Raw genomic sequence first — 14390 nt, forward strand, 5'->3', positions numbered from 1 at the left:
ACTACATTCTAGAAAAGCTCTCTCTGTCTCCCAAATCATTTTACAGCCTCCTAGTCTCTGCGCTTGCACAACTTCTAATTGCATTTTCATGGCGTTTATCATAATTTCCAACTACCCATTTATCTGTTACCCTTTCATGCAAATCTGCCTCTCCCATGGGCCTCTGAGCACCGAGAAGAACCAGGGTTGTTTTTACTCTTCAGTATATCTCAGTGCTTCGCACACTGCCTGGTCCATTGCCAGAGCACAGTAAATATTTGTTGAATAAATGAGTGAGTCATATTTAAAAGGTTTTGTTAAATTATTTTTTTTAGACTAGGTTTCACATAGCCAGGGCTGGCCTCAAACACGTTGTATAGCTGGATTTTCAGGCATGTATCACTACACCTGGCTCTCAAAAGGGGTTTAGTGGGAGGTGTCAGTGTTATTGCTTGGGCTCTGAGGGCAACTGTGAGTCCAGATGTCCTGGATTCGGCTCAGGGCCTGGTCTATGTCAGGTCTCTGTCTTGTGCCCAAAGGCCACTCAAGCAAAAGGAAGCAGAAGAATTTCCCCCTAGAGGAAGATGACATAGAGGTGTCATTAGAACAGATCCAGAAACCCCAGTTCTGTACCATGATTTCCAAAATCACTTCCACTGCACCCATCCCCCTTTTAAAGACTATTTGAGAACGAGTCTTGCTGTATACCCCAAGCTGGCCTTGAACTTGTAATCTTCCTAGCTCATCTTCCCAAGAGCTGTGATTATAACCTGGCTCCCATGCCTCCTTTTTTTAAATTTATTTATTTTTGTCTTTTTTTTTTCAGTCAGGGTCTCCCTGTAGCCCCAGCTGTCCTGGAACTCACTATGTAGACCAGGCTGGCCTCGGACTCACAGAGATCCACCTGCCTCTGCCTCCTGAGTGCTGGGATTAAAGGCATACACCACCACGCCCGGCAATGCTTCCTTTTTTAAAATTCCCTTTTTTTTTGTTGAAAACAGAACCATGGGTCCCAAGCATGTCAGGTTTGTACTCTGTGCCTCAGCTATACTCTCCAGGGTATTCCCTTTCTCCCCTAACCTTTTATTCTTCCTTCCCAGAGGTTTCCTTCTCCTCAAAAGGTGGTTTTCTCTCTCTTTAGCCGATATACTTAAACACCATTCTCTTACCTGGTAAAGCCACAAGGAAGAAATGACCCTGTCGCTGGGACCAGAGACTCAAGAGGTGGCAAAGTCTCAAAGAAGACAGAAAGGACCTCCATCCTTGGTCCCTGGTTCAAGATCACTTTGGATATGTCCAGTTTCAGCTGAAGCGGTAGTCCCAAGACCAAAGGCAAAGGTAGTCCTGGTGCTACTCCAGAAGACAGCACCATGGTCTTGCAGTCGGTGGGGCAGAAGTGAGAGTTATAGAGAAAAAAGAAAAAGCCACACCTATACCGTGTAACCCACTTCTAGTTGCTGTAATTCTGCCTTTCAGCCATATTGCCATGCAATTTTCCTGGTTTGACCTACCATGACACCACCCCCACCTCAAATAAACATGCAATCTAGATAAAAGCTGTCTGACTTCTGGCCAGGTGTAGCGGCACATGCCTTTAATCCCAGCATTTTGGAGGCAGAGGCAGGTGGATCTTTGTGAGTCTGAGGCCAGCCTAGTCTACATAGTGAGTTCCAGGACAGCGGTGGCTACAGGAAGACCCTGTCTCATAAAAACAAAACAAAACAAAAAAAGCTGTGTGACTTCTATGAGCAGCTATAAGATAGCTGGCTCTCAACCTTGACCTGAATGCCTGTTTCGTCCTTCCTACTACTAAAATTTTGTAAACTTCTCCCCCTTTGCTGCATTGTTCTCAGGATCCACTAAATACAGGCAACACCCCACCCTCTCCCCTTACTTGATTTTGGAGACGAAGGCTAAGCCAAGACAAGTTTGCTCCTGTCCCAAGAGCTAGAAAGTGTCCTGAGCCTGCCACCAGCTTAAATCCCAGGTCCAGAGAAAAGGTCCAGGGCTCCGCATGAGGCTTGGAATGTCTAAGGGGAGAAATGATGTTCCTGAGGCCTCAAGGCTGTTTCATGGAGAAATGGACTTAGTGTTAAAGGGAGAGAAAGGAAGGCAGAGCTAGCCATGAAGGGGAAAGATTGCAAAAAGTCTACCTTGAAGACTGAATTCTGCATGGGCCCCTAGAGAGAAGAAGAGCCCAGGTTGCAAGTCCACATCACATTTTCTGAGGCTAGTCGGGGCAGAAGGTAAGGGCGAATATAGCCATCCAGGGCAGGGACCAGCTGAAAGGGTGGAGTGAAGAGGAGGAAAGATGAAGGGATGGCAGAATCAGGGCATGAACCCCAAACCCTACCATTCTCCTTTGAAACACAAGCAACCCCCATGGAGCTCTCACCCCAACTCCCACTCCCCAAATCTGGACTTAGATTCCTATAGCTTGGCCATGTGATGTAGTTACCGGCAATCAAAGGCTGGAGGTGGGAAAGAGGAGGCCCCTACTGCAATCCTCATAATGGGCTGGGATTTGTTGGTCAGGGGCCCAGAGACTTGTCTTAGGCACAGCATCTCTTCTCCATCTACCCATAGCAGCAGTGAGTCCCGGTTCATCTTCAGCTCCACCTGCAGGAGGTGGTGAGAAGTAGAATCAGAGGACCCAGAGCCTATTGCCTCCATTCTCTTTGGAGGCAGCCTAGTACAAATGAAAGAAGATGCACAAAAAGACACATCCTTGGCTCACTCAGGCTGTATCACTTTCACACCATTTGAGCCTTGGAATTCCCATCTGAAAAAACAGGGACAAGAACAGCTACTTCCTGGAGGCTGTGTGTGGATAAGATAAGACGGCCACAGCAAAGGAATGCTTCTGTTCTCCTTCCTCAGACTAGCTCAAGATCCCCTCCCCACAGGAGCAGAGTTCCATTACCTGGTGCCATCTCCCATCATTCAGCCGACGGCCAATGCCTATTGTAAGCTGGGCCCAGAAATTATGCATCTGGATCTCAGGCTGGCCATCCCGAATTCCCAGTATGAACAAGTGTTGGCATCTCCATAAAAAATCACTCCCTCTGGATCCTATGTTCAAAACTCAAAGGAGGAATAGGGACTAGGAGGACACAGAAGGAAAGACTGTATGGAGTATGCTGTTTGAGGTCTGGGGGAGGTGGAACTCAGGGAGAATAGGGAAAGGAGAAGTGCTGACAGGGGAAAGGGAAAGTCAGAGGGTTGGTTCAAGGGGCCAAGCAACCCCATACTTGCTGATTTGGGTGAGTTCTATGGTCATAACTGTGACAGGTTCTTGACCTGGGCAATAGCTGAGATGCCTACCCAGAGGAGCCTGGGCTCACTGTCAGAAAAAGAAAACAAGCAAGTTGACCAAGGACATTTCAGAGATAGAAAGGCACTGTTGCAGGGCCAGAGGAGAGAAGGGAAAAAGACAAAGCCGAAATGCAGCTCATTTAAACACATAGGTGTTGAGAACTCTAGCCCACTTCTGCACCTGGGTGGGGAGAATATGTCTCAGGGCCTGTCCCTGGTGGGTGTGAAATGGCGGCAGCCACAGCAATAGCAGCAGCAGCAACCGATGCAAGTAGGACATGGAGCCTCTGCTCTTCATAGTTAGCTGCTGTCCACTCTGTGGCAGCCTGAGGAGAATGTGTGGGGGTAGGTAGCCTTGCGCATGGGTGGTGGAGGGTTAAAGGTTGCTTTGGGGGAAGAAGGGGGGCAGAAGATAGGGACACTGACTGACTGGACCGTGCGGCCCCTCTGAAGGCAAATGAGGTGAAGGACAGAGTCTCTTTATTACCATCCCCTGTAGCCAAGAAATTTACGAGTTAAGAGTGGACACCCCTTCTTCTTTCCTCTCCTAGAGTTCAGTGTGGTTCCTCCAACCCATCCACCCACATGGGGAGGTTGCCTAGACAAAGGGAGATCTGGAAAGTTCCCCCTGCTTAATTAGCATCCTCTATCCCAGCTAGAATGGAATCCAGATATCTGGCTGAATGGCCTTGGGCAAGACACTTCACCTTTGTGCTTCAGTGACCTTGTCTGTTAAATGAAGAAAATAATCCTTTTATGGGATTGCTGTAAAATAATGCAGGCAGAATGCCTGGTATCTGATATGAACTCCTCCCTCAGTTTTCCCAGACCACAGCTCTCCTTTCACAAGAAGGTATTGTCTCTGTGTGTGCTTTAATGGGTACTAAGAAGAACTCTGCCTATAACCCCAGCACTAAGGAGGTTGAGACAGTGAGATCATGAATTTAGAGCCAGTCTGGACTGCATGTCAAGATACTGTCTTTTTGAAAAAATGAAGTTGTGTGGTTGGGGGGCAGGGTAAATGGTTCTGTGGATAAAAGAGTTTGTCTCCAAGTCTGATGTCTTGAGTTCGTTCCCAGAACTCATATGGTAGGAAAAAACCGATTCTTGCATGTTGTCCTCTGATCTACATATATAACTCTTGCATACACACACACACACACACACACACACACACACACACACACTAAAAAGGGAGAAAGAGCTAGCCATGGTGGCCTATGCCTTCAATCTCAGCACTCGAGAGGCAGGGGCAGGTGGACTTCTATGAGTTCGAGGCCAGCCTGGTCTACATAGTGAGTTCCAGGCCAGCTGGGGCTACAGGGAGATAATTTTTTTTTTTTTAAAAAAAAGGGGGTGGGGTGGGGAGAAAAGGAAAATAATGAAAAAGTGATAAATATTATAAATATTCGTAGTCTACATAGTAAATTCCAGGCTGACCAGGGATACATTTTGAAACCCTACCTCACAAAACAAGTACTAATTTTCTTTTTGTTTTGTCTTTTTGAGACAGGGTCTCCCTGTAGCACCAGCTGTCCTGGAACTCACTATGTAGACCAGGCTGGCCTTGAACTCACAGAGATCCGCCTGCCTTTGCCTCCCAAGTGCTGGGACTACAGGTGTGCACCACCACGCCTGGCCCAATTTTCTTTTTTAAACCAGGGCCAGGCATAGTGGTCCAGTACTTGGGTGGGAAGGTAGATGGAGGTGATCTCTGTTAGTTCAAGGCTAGCCTGTCTACATTGTGAGTTCCAGGCAAGCCAGGGATAGGTAATGACATCCTATCTCAAATAAATAAATAAATAAATAAATAAATAAATAAATAAATAGCAGGGGAGGGATCTGGTTAGATGGCTCAAAAGGTAAGGGCATTGCCAGCAAGTCTGATGACATGACTTTCCAAGGACCCACATGGTGGAAGGAGATAATGGATTAAAAAAATTTTTTTTTAATTTTTTGATTTTTTTTTTTTGAGACAGGGTCCTCCTATAGCCCCAGCTGGCCTAGAACTCACTATGTAGACCAGCCTATAGACCTTTGCCTATGGAGTGCTGAAATTAAAGGCCTGTGCCACCATGTCCAACTTGGATTTTTTATTTATTTATTTATTTTTGGTCTTTTTTGAGACAGAGTCTCCCAGTAGCCCCAGCTGGCCTGGAACTCACTATGTAGACCAGGCTGGCCTTGAACTCATAGAGATCCACTTGCCTCTGCCTCCTGAGTGCTGGTATTAAAGGCGTGCGCCACCAGGCCAGGCTCCAGCTTGTATTTTTAAATTTAAAAAATTATTTTATTTTATTCTATGTGTATGAGTGTTTTGCCTACATGTGTGTAAGTGCACCAATGTGTGTGCAACATCCACAGAGACCAGAAGTGGGTGTTGGATCCCTTGGGACTAGAGTTACAGATGGTTGCTAGCTGCCATATGGGTGTTGGAAACCATCTTAAAGAGATCTGCCTGCCTCTGCCTCTGGAGAGCTGGGATTAAGGGTGTGTGCCACCATGCCCTGTAAAATAAATACTATTTTAAAGGTATATTTCATTTTAAAATTTTGTGTATATGTGTAGGTGGGTAAGTGCAAGTGCCAGAGAAGGCCAAAAGAGGGTGTTGGATGCCCCTGGAGCTAGAGTTACAAGCAGTTTTGAGCCATCTGACATGGGTGATAGGAACAAAACTCAGGTTTTCTGGAAGACCAGCAAGGACTTAATCACTTTAATCACTGAACCATCTCTCCAGCTCAGAAAATAATCTTTTTTTTTTTGAGACAGTGTCTCACTATGTAGCCCTGGCTAACCTGGAGCTTGGTATGTAGACCAAGCTGACCTCAAACTCATAGAGAGCTGCCTGTCTCTGCCTTACAAGTGCTGGTATTAAAGCCATGCTCTACCACACCTGGCAACTTTTAATGTGTATATATGTATGGGTTTGTGAAGAGGTTTTGTAAGTCCCTGAAGAGGCCAGAGGTGTTAGATTCCCCTGGAATTATAGTCAATTGTGAGTCACCTGACATGGTGCTGGGAACTGAACTTGAAACCTCTGGAAGAGAAGTATGTGCTCTTAACTGTTGAAACATCATCTCTCCAGGTCCAACCGTTAGCAATGTTTTTTAAAGAGTGTTTTGCTATGTAGTCCTGGCTGGCCCAGAACTCACTTTATAGACCAGGTTAGACCCAAACTCACAGAGATCTGCCTGCCTCTGCCTCCAGAGTGCTGAGATTAAAGGCATGTGCCACCATGCCTGGCTTTCTGGCTGACTTCAGATTCCCTTGAAGCTAGTTATAGATGGTGATAAGCCACCTGATATGGGTGCTGGCACCTGACTGAGTCCTCTGTAAGAACAATATATACTCTTAACCTCTGAGCCAGGTCTCCAGCCCCACAATGTTTTTAAATTAAAAAATAAAAATAAGGCCGGGTGTGGTGGTGCACGCCTTTATTCCCAGCACTTGGGAGGCAGAAGCAGGTGGTTCTCTGTGAGTTCAAGGCCAGCCTGGTCTACATAGTGAGTTCCAGTACATCTGGGGATTGAGGGCAATTTGTTCCACATAGCAAATTCCAGGCCACCTAGGGCTATAGGGAAACCCTGTCTGGAGAAAACACCAAAAGGAAAGAGGGCTGGAGAGATGGCTCAGCAGTTAAGAACACTGACTGTTCTTGTAGAAGACCCGGGTTCAAATCCCAGCACCCACATGGCAGCTAACAACTGTCCATAACTTCAGTTCCAGGGGATCCAACAGCCTGTTCTGTCCTCCACTGGCATTGCACAACATGGGTGCACTTACCTACATGCAGGCAATATATGCATACACTAAAAATAATAAATGAAACATTTTTTAAAAGAAAAATAAAGGATGTAGTGGGACACACACACACACACACACACACACACATACACACACACACAAAACCTTTAATCCCAGTTACTAAGGCTGAGTGTTGATCCAGAGTTTAAGGCCAGGGCTGGGGAAATGACTCGGTAGTATGTTGTACAAATATGAGAACCTGAGTTTGGATTGCCCACCACCCATGTAATAGCTTGGCAAGGTGGTGCACAACTATAACCCCAATACTGGGGAAGGTGGGGTGGTGGGGGTAGAGACAGGAAGATCTATGGAGCTCACTGGCAAGCCAGTGTAGTGGAATTGGTGAGCTTCAGGTTCAGTGAGAGGACTCTGTCTCAAAAACTAAGGTGGAAAGTAACTGAGGCAGACACCCAACATTGACCTCTTACCTCCACACATCTGTACGTACATGCATACATACAATGCACACACCAAAAAAATAAATGAAAATAAAAGAATTCAAAGCTAAACTCAATGTGGTGGCTCACACCCATAATCCTAGTACTTGGGAGGTTGAGGCAAGAGGATTGCGTTAAATTTGAGGACAGCCTGAGCTACACAGCGAGTTTCAGTCTAGTCTGGGTGACAGAAAAAGAAAATAAAGAAAAATAAAGGATGTAGTGAGACTCTGTCTGAAAATAAAAGGTAGATGTGATGGCACAAGACTGTAGTCTCAGCTACTACTGGGAAACAAGGGAGGTTGCACCCAAAGGATCAAGAGTTTGAGGCCAAGTTGGGCATGATGACATAGTCCTATAATTCCAGCATTTTCTTGGGAGGCATTAGAATCAGTTACATAGTGAGTTTGAGACCAGCCTGAGCTACTTATGGAGGAAACACCCAGGCCCCACAGACCCTATAAGAGACCGGGGCGGGGGGGGGGGGGGGGGGGGGGGGGGGGGGGGGGGCGAGGGCCGCACTAAGGGACTTGCTGTTACTCAATTATCTCCCTTACTCATTTATTATAGAGATTTATAATAGAGTCTAATGTGAAAATACAAATACAAATGTCCCTGAGAGAAGAAACACTTTGAGCCACTGAACAGCTGTAGAAAGCAAGGCTAGCGATTGTACAGTGTGCCCAGAGGTTCAATGCCCAGAACAAAAACAAAAACAAGGCTGTAGGACGCAGAGTACAGGGCTCTGGGTTCCATCACAACACCTCAGCCAGCTGTAGAAAACGGTTGTGAGTCTTAGGCTCGCCCAGGGTGTGGGATGTCCCAGATGGGTAGGGGATTGAGAGTGAAAGTTGAAGCGGCCAGCTGCTGCATACTTCAATATAAGAAGCACGGGGAGAAGGGGGATGGTAGCTGGACCTGCAAGCTTTAACCCCTGCCCCAAGTACAATCAGGAGTCAGGCTGGTAGAGGCGGGACCCAGGGCGGGGGAAATGTGCTTAACCCGCAAGCTGATTGGCTGAAGAGGTTGCACATTTAGGGGCTATGTTAGCAGAACGGACCGCGCTGCTCCACCCCTTGGGCTCAGACTTGACCCAGCCAGAGCCGTGTCTGTGAGCACGGAGCGTTTCTGCGGGCCCTTTACCCGGTCCTGCAGAACGGAAGTCGAGGTTATTTGTCTTTGATTTTTTTTTTTTTTTTTTTTTTTTAACAGAGAGGATCGGAATGGCTTCCGTGAGGATCCGTGAGGCCAAGGAAGGAGACTGTGGAGACATTCTGAGGCTGATTCAGGTGAAAACTACGGACTGGAAAACAGGGTGCCAGAGGGGGCGGGAGCAGAGCGGCCGGAGCCGGGGGTGATGGGGAATGAGGATAGGCGTAGGGGTGCACCTTTGCACCCTGCTCTCGGAGCAGCAGGGCCTCCCTGCCCTAATCTTGCTTCCGTACTCTTGTAGGAACTGGCTGAGTACGAGAAACTCGCCCATCAGTTGAAGATCAGTGAAGAAGGTGGGGCTCAGCACCCGGATCCTGATTGAGGCTGGGGTGGAAGGGAAGGATTGATTCCTAGGTCAACAGCTCCTGGCTGGGTATTAATTCAGGTCCTCTCTCTGTGAATGTGCCTTTTTGTCACACCTCCAATCTCTATAGCTCTGAGAGCAGATGGCTTTGGAGAGAATCCGTTTTATCACTGTTTGGTGGCAGAGATCCTTCCAGGACCCGGGGAGCTACAGGGTAAGAGCATGCAAGGAGTGGCAGCGTCCAGGATATCTCTCCTCCCAGTACCTTACCCCTCTCTTCCCTTTGCAGGGCCCCACGTAGTGGGCTTCGGGCTGTACTACTTCGTTTACAGCACATGGAAAGGACGAAACGTTTATCTGGAAGACATCTATGTGATGCCGAAATATCGGGGTACTGGCAGGGGCTAAAGTTGAGATAGATACAGAACACCCACAGACCCATTGAGCAGGGGTTGAGGCTGGGGTGGACACAGAGCAGTTCTCAGACTCACCCCCTTGTCTCCTAATTTCAGCCTACCACCTCTTCTGATCCCACTCCACTCATAATAGTTCTTTTCCCTTCTTTATCACAGGTCAAGGGATTGGTACCCAAATAATAATAAAAGTGGCCAAGGTGAGGAGAGGGATGAGAAAAAAAAAACAAAAAACAACAACAACAAAAAAAAAAAATCAGGATATATGGGGGTACCAAGGTTGAATGAGGTGAGAAAGTTCCTTTTTTAAAATTAATTTTTATTGGCGGGGCATGGTGGCACACGCCTTTAATCCCAGCACTTGAAAGGCAGAGGCAGGCTGATCTTTGTGTGTTCGAGGCCAGCCTGGTTTACATAGTGAGTTCCAGGACAGCTGGGGCTACAGGGAGACCCTGTTGTCTTAGTTTGTCTCAAAAGGACAAAAAAATATATATTTTTTATTTTATGCATATGAGTGTTTTGCCCACGTGTATGTAAGCGCGCCGCATGTGCGAAATGCACTCTTTTCCTTTTGGATTCCAGAGCAGTAAGTAATGTCTTCTCCTGCAGGTGGCCCTGGATAAGGGGTGCTCCCAGTTTCGCCTGGCAGTTCTAGATTGGAACCAGAAAGCCATGGACTTGTACAAGTCTCTAGGAGCTCAAGATCTGACTGAAGCAGAGGGCTGGCATGCCTTTCGATTTGAAGGAGAGGCTATGAGGGAGCTGGCTGAAAGGTGACCTCTACTTGGGGACCTCACTACTGGAGCTTCTCCATGGTCACTGGATCAAGTACTCCTGAGACGTATCTGAGACGTATCCGCAGACACTGACCCAGAAGCCTTCTTGAGGTGCAGATTCCATTCCTGGAGTACAGGAAGGGCTGAACCGAGGGAGACTTTTGTTGAAGACGAAAAATAAAATTAGTATGTCCTGATGTGGTGTTGGTTAGAGGAGCTGACACACTTTAGCCACTTTAAGACCCTTCTTTCATGTTTAGGTTGGGGAATATTACTCTGATGGTGGTTAGGACAGTCAAGAAGTCCTAAGAAGGAGTTCTGGTGGGCCCAGGACTGGTGACTCTGACTCTCAGGGGACCCTAGTCTTAGTTGTAGCCTGTGAAATATAGGGAAAAAAAGAACAGTGAAAGGGGATAGACTTGGCATTTCAAGCTTGTTAGTCATCTTTGGAACCCAAAGACCTCTTTGGATTAAAGGGCCAGAGACAAGTAGCCCTCTGCTGTCACCCTTTCAAGGGATACTTGGACTAAGCTCAACTAGGTAGGAGTGGTGGTTCAGTACTTGGGAGGCTGAGGCAGGAGAATCCCTTGAGCCTAGGAGTTGAGGGTCCACTTGGAAAAGTGAGACCCTGCCTAAAAAAAGTCACAATCTTCATTATCAGATTGTATTTCCCATGAAAGAGTAAAGTTAAAGCCAAATACTGGGCGTGGTGGTACACATCTTTAATCCCAGCGCTCAGGAAGAAGAGGCAGGAGGATCTCTTCAAGTTGAGTTCAAGGCCAGCCTGGTCTACATAGTGAGTTTCAGGTCAGCTGGGGCTACAGGGAGACCCTGTTGTCTTAGTTTGTTTCTCCATTGCTGTGACAAAACACTCTGACCACTACTTGGGGAGGAAAGGGTTTATTGTCTTACATCTCCCAGGTCACTGTTCATCAGGGAGCCCAAGGTAGGAACTCGGCAGGAACCTGGAGTCAGGAGCACAGGCCATGGAGGATCACTGCTTACTGACTTGCTCCCCAGACCCCTGCTCAGCCTGCTTTCTTATGCAACACAGGCCCACCTGCCCAGGGATGGCACCACCCACAGTGGTCTGGGCCCTCCCACATCACTCAACAATCAAGAAGATGCCCCATGGACATGGCCACAGCCAGTCCAATGAAGGCAATTCCCCAATTGGGACTCCCTCAACCCAGGTGTGTCAAGTTGACACTAAAGCTATCCAGCACACCTGTCTCAAAAAAAAAAAAGACTATGGGAACAGTAAGGAAACAGGGTTTTTTTGTTGTTGTTGTTGTTTTTGTTTTTTAAGTCTTTTTGAGACATGGTCTTGTAGCCCCCAGCTTGTCTGGAACTCACTGTGTAGACCAGGCTGGCCTAGATCTCAGAGCGATCCACCTGCCTCTGCCTCTAGAGTGATAGGATTAAAGCCGTGCACCACCACTCCCGGTTTGGGAAAACAGTTTTTGTTTGTTTATGAGAACAGGTCTCTGCCTAGGCTGGCTTCCAACTCCCTTTGTAGCCAAGAATGATCTTGAATTTCTGATCCTCTGTACCACCAGAGTGCTGAGATTACATGAATATGCCACCAAGGCCCATTTTACAGAGATACTGGAAACTGAACACAGGGCCTCATGCATGCTAGGCAAGCACTATACCTCCAACTGAGCTACATCCCAGCCCTCTTTTTAATTTTTTTACATTAATTTATTTGTGTGGGGGATGGCACACATAAGCCATAGCTCACATGTGGAAGTCAGAACAGTTTATAGCTTCGACTATTTGGGTCTCAAGGATGAAACTCAGGTTGTTAGGCTGGACAGTAAGTGCTTTTACTTGAGATAAGATGTCTCACTGAGCTATCTTCTTTTGAGGGGGTGTTAGTGTGTATAATATATGTGCATGTCTGCATGTGTGCTTGGAGGTGCGTGTGGAGGCCAGAGGTCTATATCAGATAATCTTCCTTTACTGCTTTCCCTCTTATTTGTTGAGACAAGGTCTCTCTCTGAATATGAAACTCACCCATTGGCTAGACTTGCAGGCCAGAGATCTCCAGGGATCCAACGTCTCTATGTCTGCCACATACATACCAGGGCTGTGCCAAACTTTTAAAATATTTATTTATTTAATTTTTAATTAATTATTTACTTATTATTTATTTATTTTTGTCCTTTTGAAGCAGGGTCTCTCTGTAGCCCCAGCTGTCCTGGAACTCACTATGTAGACCAGGCTGGCCTTGAACTCACAGAGACCCGCCTGCCTCTGTCTCCCAAGTGCTGGGACTACAGGTGTGCGCCACTACGCCCGGAGTAATTTTATTATTTTTATTTTATGTGTATGAGTGTATTGCCTGCATGTATGTGAGTGCACCTGTGTCCTGCAATGCCGCAGAGGTCAGAAGAGGGCTTTGGAGTCCCCTGGAACTGGAGTTAAGGACGGTGTCATAGTCACCTTGTGGGTGCTGGGAATCGAACCTGGGTCCTCTGCAAGATCAATTAGTGCTCTTAACTGCTGAGCCATCTCTCCAGCCCCTATTTATTTATTTATTTATTTATTTATTTATTTATTGTGTTGGGGGGCTAGGAATGTCAGAGGACAACTTTTGGGAGTATGTCCTCTTCTTTGACCATGTGGGGTTCACAGAGATCCGCTTGCCTCTGTCTCCTGAGTGCTGGGATTAAAGGTATTTTATTTTTGTTTTAAATATTTTATTATTTTTATTTTATGTGTATCAGTGTTATGCCTGCATGTATGGAAGTGCACCCGTGTCATGTAATGCTGGCAGAGGACAGAAGAGGCCATTGGATCCCCTAGAACTGGAGTTACGGACAGTTTTAGCTGCCATATGGGTGCTGGGATTTGAACGTGGGTCTTGTGAAAGAACAACCAGTGTTCTTAACTGCTGAGCTATCTCTCCAGCCCCTGTTTTTTTATTCTTTTATTTTTTATTTTTTTGGTCTTTTTGAGACAGGGTCTCCCTGTAGCCCCAGCTGTTCTGGAACTTGCTATGTAGACCAGGCTGGCCTTGAACTCACAGAGATCCACCTGCCTCTGCCTCCCAAGTGCTGGCGCCACCACACCCAGCCAGCCCTTTTTAAAAAAATTTTTAAAATTTATTTATTATGTTTATTTTATGTGTATGCATGTATTGCCTGCATGCAGGTAAGTGCACCTGTGTTGTGCAATGCCCAAAGAGGACAGAAGAGGTTGTTGGATCCCTTGAACTGGAGTTACAATTATTAGCTGCCATATGGGTGCTGGGATTCCAACCTGGGTCTTCTGCAAGAACAGCCAGTGTTCTTAACCTCTGAGCCATCTCTCCAGCCCCTACTTTCTTTTTTTTTTTTTTAATATGTATGAGTGTATTGGCTACATGTAGGTAAGTGTACCTGTGTCATGCAATGCCTGCACAGGACAGAAGAGGCTGTTGGATCTTCTGGAACTGGAGTTACGGACAGTTGTTAGCTGCCATGTGGGTGCTGGGACTTGAGCCCAGGTCTTCTGCAAGAACAAACAACTGCTGAGCCATCTCTCCAGCCCCTAAAATATTTACTTTAAAAAATTTTATGTGTATGACTGTATTGCCTGCATATATGTAAGTGTACCCATGTCATGCAATGTTGGTGGAGGTCAGAAGAGGGCATTTAATCCCCTGGAACTAGAGTTAAGACAGTTATTAGCTGCCATGTGGGTGTTGGGAACCAAACCTGGATCCTCTGCAAGAGGACCTGAATTTGAATTCCTAGCACCCATGTTTTAAAAAAGCACCGTGTTGCAGGGTGTGGTGGTGCACACCTTTAATCCCAGCACTTGGGAGGCAGAGGCAGGTGGATCTTTGTGAGTTCGAGGCCAGCTTGGTCTACATAGTGAGTTTCAGGACAGCCAGGGCTACAAGGAGACCCTGTCTCAAAAAGACCAAAACATTTTTTAAAAAATAAATAAATAAAAAATAAGAAAGGTCAAAACTTCACCAAGTGGCACATACCTGCAGTCTCAGCATTCAAGAGATGGAAGCGGGAGGATTAGAAGTTCAAGGAGTTTGAGGCCAGCCTGGGCTACATGAGACCTTGTCTCAAATAGAGACAGAGGGAGGGAAAAAAGGGGGTATGGGGAGTCTGGCAAAATGGCTGGGGGTGGGGAATGGCATTTGCCA

The 14390-nt window shown here is 46.7% G+C and overlaps 2 protein-coding genes across 3 annotated transcripts; one reads left to right on the forward strand and one right to left on the reverse strand.

Annotated features, from left to right (window-relative positions):
* Positions 1 to 405: 405 nt before the first annotated feature.
* Positions 406 to 3592, reverse strand: Shbg (sex hormone binding globulin). The gene is given in 14 exon segments (XM_008855792.1): positions 406 to 506; positions 509 to 553; positions 1149 to 1225; positions 1227 to 1354; positions 1874 to 2001; positions 2004 to 2009; positions 2133 to 2231; positions 2234 to 2261; positions 2438 to 2475; positions 2478 to 2598; positions 2903 to 3012; positions 3015 to 3082; positions 3231 to 3322; positions 3476 to 3592. Coding segments are annotated over 14 exon segments (1158 nt in total).
* A 5010-nt stretch (positions 3593 to 8602) lies between these two features.
* Positions 8603 to 10437, forward strand: Sat2 (spermidine/spermine N1-acetyltransferase family member 2). Of its 2 annotated transcripts, none has more exons than XM_017795022.2 (6): positions 8603 to 8824; positions 8989 to 9040; positions 9182 to 9265; positions 9341 to 9442; positions 9624 to 9753; positions 10074 to 10215. In XM_017795022.2, the coding sequence occupies exons 1-5, from the start codon at positions 8759 to 8761 to the stop codon at positions 9746 to 9748; spliced, it is 429 nt and encodes a 142-aa protein (XP_017650511.1). In that variant the 5' UTR covers positions 8603 to 8758; the 3' UTR covers positions 9749 to 9753; positions 10074 to 10215. The 2 variants fall into 2 exon arrangements, with proteins under 2 accessions (XP_017650511.1, XP_008854015.1); XM_008855793.3 differs by having other exon boundaries at positions 8609 to 8824; positions 9624 to 9664; positions 10074 to 10437.
* The last annotated feature ends 3953 nt before the right edge of the window (positions 10438 to 14390 follow it).

This window comes from Nannospalax galili, unplaced genomic scaffold (genome assembly GCF_000622305.1).
Source record: "Nannospalax galili isolate Female #2095 unplaced genomic scaffold, S.galili_v1.0 scaffold146, whole genome shotgun sequence".
Classification (NCBI taxonomy): domain Eukaryota; kingdom Metazoa; phylum Chordata; class Mammalia; order Rodentia; family Spalacidae; genus Nannospalax; species Nannospalax galili.

Coding starts and splice junctions, on each gene's coding strand:
- Sat2 (XM_008855793.3), top strand. CDS start 8,759: ATGGCTTCCGTGAGGATCCGTGAGGCCAAGGAAGGAGACTGTGGAGAC. Junction 8,825..8,988: donor ACATTCTGAGGCTGATTCAG/GTGAAAACTACG, acceptor GTACTCTTGTAG/GAACTGGCTGAGTACGAGAA. Junction 9,266..9,340: donor AGGACCCGGGGAGCTACAGG/GTAAGAGCATGC, acceptor TTCCCTTTGCAG/GGCCCCACGTAGTGGGCTTC.